Source organism: Apium graveolens, chromosome 4 (genome assembly GCF_009905375.1).
Source record: "Apium graveolens cultivar Ventura chromosome 4, ASM990537v1, whole genome shotgun sequence".
Taxonomy (NCBI): Eukaryota; Viridiplantae; Streptophyta; class Magnoliopsida; order Apiales; family Apiaceae; genus Apium; species Apium graveolens.
The window spans coordinates 303,639,694-303,646,346 of NC_133650.1; the positions used below are offsets into that span (position 1 = coordinate 303,639,694).

Consider the following 6,653-nt stretch of genomic DNA (forward strand, 5'->3'; position numbering starts at 1 on the left):
TCCGTAATAATGAGTACAACAATAAAAGAACATATAATTTTATATATTAATGCATTTCTCATGTGTTTTAACATTGTAATTACACAATATTTCTTTTATTTTTCAATGTAGCGCATATACAAGTAACGCTATCATATTTAATAATTTTTTAAAAATACTTTTATTGTGTCACCGCGAGCACGAATTCGTGTCCTTTTTAAAAAAAAAACTGAAATATCACTAATTTATACACCTATGCGTATATTTATAAAAAAATTCGGGACTTCTTCCCTTTAAGATTTCTGTAATTTTTTAGATAAATAATTTAGGAAAGCCTTGACTCAAAAGATATGTATTTTTAAATTTAATTTCAAATTTTTAAATAAATAATTGTGAAAAGTCTTAAAATATTTAACCGGTCGTTAAATCTCCAATAAATCATCTGGTTTGTCAAAAATCACCCAATAAATCACAAATCGATACATAAACTGAATAGTTCAAATTTCCAATACACGTCCATAATCATGAGTATAAAAATAAAAAAACCTATAATTTTATATATTAATGCATTTTTGCACATGTTTTAACATTGTAATTATAAAACATTAATTTTATTTTCAGTTTAGCGCATATACAAGTAAATGCTATCATATTTAATAATTTTCTAAAAATATTTCTATTGTGACGCCGCGAAGCGCGGTTTATTTTCCTATTTTTTTAAAACTGAAATATCACTAATTTATACACCTATGTCTATATCATTAATTATTATCATATCATATTATTAAAAATTCAAATCAACGAAAAGTAAAAATGTGTCAAGATTATAAACAAAACAAACCAGCAGAACTCAACCGCGGGTAAGCTTCTCAACGAGGGCGGGGAAATGTGGAATCCATCATAACCCGACTCGAATGGAGCCGCCTTGTCCCGCTTAAATGGGGAATGGGGATAATGACGAAATTTAAAATTTTAATCCGTTTAAATAAAGGGCATGTATGTTATTTTATGATCCTTGCGGGTAAAATATGTCACGCTGTGAATATAATATAATATAATATTTTATAGCGTGTAGTATAACCTATTTATCTATTATATATATAATAGAGCAATTAGGGGGTTCATTGATACATTTTATTTCTTGTAAAGTTATTAAAATACCCCTAATAATTATATATGTTAATAACTTTTCATTTAATATACACATATTAATTACAACTGATGTGAATGTATTATTAGTCTAACATAATTACATATATTTATTACTATTTCATCAATTTAAAAAATATATAACTATATATATATATTACATCTATCTTAATCTATCTTAAAATTGAACATAATTTTTAACACAATTTTAAAAATTTATTATTTTGAGTGAATATATTAAATGTAAAAACTATTTTTAAGAAAATAAAATATGTTAGTGTACTAAGACTTCAACGTAAATAGCCAAATTATTTTTATATGAATAGTACAAGGAACTATTATTAAAAAACATATTTGTCATTATACGACCAAAACTAAAAATACAAAAATATTAGATCGAAGGATATACGTGATATAATGCTAAAAGTTTTAAACGTGTATAAAAATAACAAATATTGAACTTTAATATATATTAGAAACACAGTTGAACAAATTTGTGGGGTCATTAATCTTAAGATTTAAGTGTGACGATCAGAAATTAGTTTTATGTGGATTTTATAATAAACTATTATAAGAAAGTATAGTTCTTATCATACGACTGAAACTAGGCGTACACAAATATTAGATCGAAAGATATATGTAATATAATGCTAAAAGTTTTAAACATATTTACCTATAACAAATATCGAACTTTCATGTATATAAGAAAACAGTTGAGCAAATTTGTAGAATTATTAATCGTACGATACAAATTCTTTGGAGATAATTAATTTCACAATACATATTTTCCCCAAAATCAATAATCATGTAACTTATTTATCACAAAATTTATTCGTATTTTAAACATACGCGTGCCGTGCACGGGTTAAAGAGCTAGTTGTATATAATAAGTTATAATTTATTTATATCAATTATATATAATATAATAGAAATATTGAATAATTTATTTAAAATGAATTATGCATCTATTTTAACATTATATAACATATTATAACAAATAAATTTTTTATTGATTAAAAACTAATTATTAAACAAAGCGACTAAACATATTGATAATTAAATTTTTGCCCCGTGAAACGAGAATGGGTTAATATTGTAAATTTATACGCGAAAATGGAGCGGGTACGGGACAAATTTTTTCCGGCCCCCAAATTTGTCGAACAAATTGTAGCTAGATCCAATAAAACTATTAAGCCCAATAATAAGACAACAATAGGGCACTTACGTCAATTTAACATCCCAACGTCCCTTTTCACGTTCCTCTTGTTCTCCCCGAAAACAACTAGCCGTTACAATTTTCCCCCAAATCTCTTAAAACCCTAATTTCATTACAAAAAACACATTCATATAAATACACACACAATCATCCTCAATTTCATTACAACAAGCAATCAAATCAATACATCCTTGATTTCATTGCTTCTGCTCTAATCTCAATTATTGTTACTCTCGCTCTTAATCTCATTACTTAATTGTGTTTTAATTTGATTTTAATTGTATTTTGTATATCTAATACTTGTTTTGCAGGGCTTTTTATATTGCTCTGTGTTTGATTGTTTTTGTTGTATCTATTTGTCTGTATTTTTTTTTATTGCTAACGTTATGGATGCAGGAGCAGCGAATTCTTCGTATAACAAGGCGACTCACTATCGATCTCCTCTTCAGAAAAAGAATTCTCGAGACGACGTATGTGTGATTTCCTTTTCTTGATAAATAGTATGAATATGTTTGTGTGTTTGTGTAATTGATTTATATTGAATTGTGCTCTAGGCTTTTGTTTGATTGTTTATTTAAAAATTTTAATTCGAGAAATTAGCTAGGGTTTGGTATTGAGTTGACTCAAGTTTTGTATGATTGTTGTTAATTGACATAAGTCGTTGATTGAAATAGGCAGATGTGTAATATACGTGTGTTCGTACTCTTGAATGTGTCTGAATTCCTTGAACATATATGTGTTTGTGTTTTTATGTTTTACAACTAAAATTAGCTAGGGATTGGTCTTGAACTGTTTTATGTGCGTAAATATTAAGGACTGACTTTTTTGGTTTGGGGTATTGTTTTGATTGTTGTTAATTGACATTGAGTCTTTGATTTGTATGGGTATATGCTTGTGATTGTTATTCTGATTTTTCTATATTGGTTCGTAATTGCAGTTGGATAGGTTTATTCCGAATAGATCTGCGATGGATTTTGACTATGCTCAGTACATGTTGATGGAGGCGAGGAAAGGTAAGGAAAATCCAGCTGTGAGCTCCCCATCCAGAGAAGCTTACAGGAAGCAGCTAGCTGAAACTTTCAACATGAATAGAACTAGAATTCTAGCTTTCAAGAACAAGCCACCAACCCCTTCCAAGGCTGTTCAAATTGAATCCTTAGCGGCAGCTGCTCACCAAGCCAAGCCCAAGACTCGTCGCTACATTCCACAGGTAGAGAAACACACCACACATAGTATTCGTTCTGCATTTGGATGTTAGATTTTAGTCTTAATCAACTTTTATATGTTACAGTTCTAACTGTCTTCTGGTTGATAATGCAGACATCTGAGAGGACCCTAGATGCTCCTGATCTTGTGGATGATTACTACTTGAACTTATTAGACTGGGGCAGTGCAAATGTTCTTGCCATTGCTCTTGGAAACACTGTATACCTGTGGGATGCTTCTAATGGTGCTACTTCCGAACTGGTCACACTTGATGAGGAGAATGGTCCAGTGACTAGCGTTAAATGGGCTCCTGACGGGCGCCACATTGCCGTTGGTCTGAACAATTCTGAGGTTCAGCTTTGGGATTCAATATCCAATAAACTGGTTAGTTAAAGTTTTTGTGCTATTTAGTGATTAAAGCTTTAAATACTACTATAGCAAATTACACAGCTTAACTTGTATTCCCTATATGCAGCTAAGGACTTTGAGAGGGTGCCACAGCTCCAGAGTTGGAGCACTTGATTGGAACAATCAAATTTTGACTACCGGGGGGATGGATGGTCAGATTGTCAACAATGATGTAAGAATTAGAGATCATATTGTTGAGACCTATAGAGGACACCACCAAGAGGTTTGTGGACTACGATGGTCAGCCTCCGGCCAGCAGTTAGCTAGTGGAGGAAATGATAATCTCCTACACATATGGGATAGGTCCACGGCTTCGTCAAATTCCCCAACACAGTGGCTTCACAGGCTCGAAGATCATACTGCTGCTGTTAAAGCTCTAGCATGGTGTCCGTTTCAAGCGAATTTGCTTGCCTCCGGAGGAGGTGGAGGTGATAGATGCATTAAGTTTTGGAACACCCACACTGGCGCATGCTTGAATTCCGTTGATACAGGCTCACAGGTCTGTTCTCTGTTGTGGAATAAGAATGAGCGAGAGTTGCTTAGTTCTCATGGTTTTACTCAGAATCAGCTTACTCTTTGGAAGTATCCATCAATGGTCAAGATTGCAGAACTTACTGGTCATACATCTAGGGTACTTTTCATGTCTCAGGTACATATCTAATTTTAATACCTCGAATATGTGAGAATGATTGATTGTATGCAATTTTGTTCCTTAATTTCCTTTACTGATTTTTTTTTCTGGCTTCCATTTTAGAGCCCAGATGGATGCACTGTTGCATCTGCAGCTGCAGATGAAACACTAAGATTCTGGAATGTATTTGGAACTCCTGAAGTGGCAAAACCTGCGTCAAAGGCAGCTCAGGAGCCATTTGCTCACCTGAATCGCATTCGGTGAAGTAGAAGATATTGTAATCCGTGTCGGTAAAGATTGTAAAGAACCATAGAAGAGCTAGGGACTTGAATGCATGCATATTACCAGTTTAGGTCCTTTAGTACCAATTAGTTGATATATAATTCATTCATTTTTGTATAGAATAGAAAACACATACACTCGTTGTGACGTGTGCACTGAATGAATTTAGTTGACATCATTTCAATTATATGTATTGGTTGTTACTGCTAATTTGTATCGGATTCTAACTAAAAAGAATAACGGTTGTGGTTTTGTGAACTGGAATAGGCAGAATAATAAACATGTTTCCATAGCTCTGTTTCTGTAAGACTTCTTAAGGAAAACACTTTTTTTATTCTAGTATTGCAATGAAAGACAATGGAATTTCATTCTAATACTGGATCTTGTGACCTTTGTTGAGGAAATTGAGGTTGTCCCATGACAATGCCGGGTTGTCCAGCAGCAGAAGGTCCAGACCGAGAGTCGCCTCTGTTCTTTGCTGATTGCACCGTTACGTATGACAGGATTCCAAGAACAACAGTTGTGAGGGACAGAATAGCAGCTGCAGCAAATACTCCAGGCTTTATAACATAGCAAGAGTAGTTGCCGTAGTACAAGTACTTTGCATGTTCACCATTCTTATCACTAAGCACCGCACCGCGTAGCAACAGAAGGAATGCTACAAGAAATGTTAACCTGCAAAATGATTTCACTTACAAGCTCAAAATTCCTCATTGTAGAACAATCCTTTATATTAATGCTTTATGAATAATGTTGCATATGTGGTTGCTGCTACTTGTTCAATGAACAAAGCTTGTTTTAATGGTTACACTCAAAAACAAAACAAAGGCTAAACTTTTAGGCTATAGAGAATTATCAGATGTGGAATATTGCGGGCTAGAAGAAGATTTACATGATTACCAGGACACGCCAGAGCAGAATCGTGCCACCATCCAGCTAGATTCGGATTGATAAGGCACTCTTCTGCGAGAAAGAGAACCGGTCGCACCATCAATTATAACCTGAGCCATCACAAGAACCACTGCAGCTATCAATCCTAGAGCTAGAGCTGGACTCCGGGGATGTGTGCAGTCAGATGAAGACGAGTCAGAGTCAAGTACCTGACTCATCTGCCATTTTATTCGAGAGATGTTATGATTCTCCATAACGGTTCAATCAACTTACAAAATGCAAGCTAACATGTAATGAACGGACTCAGATAATTAAATCAGATTAAATATTAACTAACCGTACCTTGATCCTCTTGGCTTCTGCAAGAAAACTTAAAGCAGTGGCTGCAAGACCCAGAAACCCCACCGTTATGCACACAGACAATACTTTTCTTTCCATCTCTCTCTCTCTCTCTCTCTCTCTCTCCCCCTCTCTTCCCCCCTCCCTCTCTCCCTCCCTTTCTCTCTCTCTCTCTCTCTCTCTCTCTCTCTCTCTCTCTCTCCCTCTCTCTCTCTCTCCCTTCCTCCCTCTCTCTAATTATGCAACTCTTCTTCTTTTTCTCCCTAAAACAGCAATTTATACTTGTTTACACATCCTTGTGTAGTTGCTGTCTATAACCTGAGAATAGAAAGACGTGTGACAATGCATTTGTATCAAATTTGGTTGCCTCATAATTAAAGTAAAAAAATGTAAATTGACAATTACATTATCTAAAATAGAATCTGTTCCCATTTTAGGAGTGTACAGTCATGATCACAGTACAGACAATATTACAGTAAGTGATATTATGAGTTCATTAAATTTTAATTTAAATGAACATCTTTTATAGTAAATCAAGTCTAGTTTATATAA

At 33.7% G+C, this 6,653-nt stretch overlaps 2 protein-coding genes across 2 annotated transcripts; one reads left to right on the forward strand and one right to left on the reverse strand.

Moving 5' to 3' along the window:
- The first annotated feature begins 2,350 nt into the window (after positions 1 to 2,350).
- LOC141721479 (cell division cycle 20.1, cofactor of APC complex-like) lies at positions 2,351 to 5,060 on the forward strand. The gene is made up of 5 exons (XM_074524421.1): positions 2,351 to 2,814; positions 3,282 to 3,554; positions 3,665 to 3,934; positions 4,026 to 4,607; positions 4,713 to 5,060. The coding sequence occupies exons 1-5, from the start codon at positions 2,731 to 2,733 to the stop codon at positions 4,851 to 4,853; spliced, it is 1,350 nt and encodes a 449-aa protein (XP_074380522.1). The 5' UTR covers positions 2,351 to 2,730; the 3' UTR covers positions 4,854 to 5,060.
- Positions 5,061 to 5,114: 54 nt separating this feature from the next.
- Positions 5,115 to 6,321, reverse strand: LOC141721480 (protein VASCULATURE COMPLEXITY AND CONNECTIVITY-like). Its single transcript, XM_074524422.1, has 3 exons — positions 6,105 to 6,321; positions 5,772 to 5,980; positions 5,115 to 5,546 (listed from the first exon to the last, which is right to left on the reverse strand). Exons 1-3 carry the CDS (start codon positions 6,198 to 6,200, stop codon positions 5,237 to 5,239), a joined length of 615 nt encoding a protein of 204 aa, XP_074380523.1. The 5' UTR covers positions 6,201 to 6,321; the 3' UTR covers positions 5,115 to 5,236.
- Positions 6,322 to 6,653: the final 332 nt, after the last annotated feature.

Excerpts from the sequence above, each read along its gene's own strand:
- LOC141721479 (XM_074524421.1), top strand. The coding sequence starts at position 2,731 with ATGGATGCAGGAGCAGCGAATTCTTCGTATAACAAGGCGACTCACTAT. Across the intron at positions 2,815-3,281 it reads AAAAGAATTCTCGAGACGAC|TTGGATAGGTTTATTCCGAA; the intron begins GTATGTGTGATT and ends TCGTAATTGCAG. Across the intron at positions 3,555-3,664 it reads CTCGTCGCTACATTCCACAG|ACATCTGAGAGGACCCTAGA; the intron begins GTAGAGAAACAC and ends TTGATAATGCAG.
- LOC141721480 (XM_074524422.1), bottom strand. The coding sequence starts at position 6,200 with ATGGAAAGAAAAGTATTGTCTGTGTGCATAACGGTGGGGTTTCTGGGT. Across the intron at positions 5,981-6,104 it reads CAGAAGCCAAGAGGATCAAG|ATGAGTCAGGTACTTGACTC; the intron begins GTACGGTTAGTT and ends ATAAAATGGCAG. Across the intron at positions 5,547-5,771 it reads TTCTGCTCTGGCGTGTCCTG|GTTAACATTTCTTGTAGCAT; the intron begins GTAATCATGTAA and ends ATCATTTTGCAG.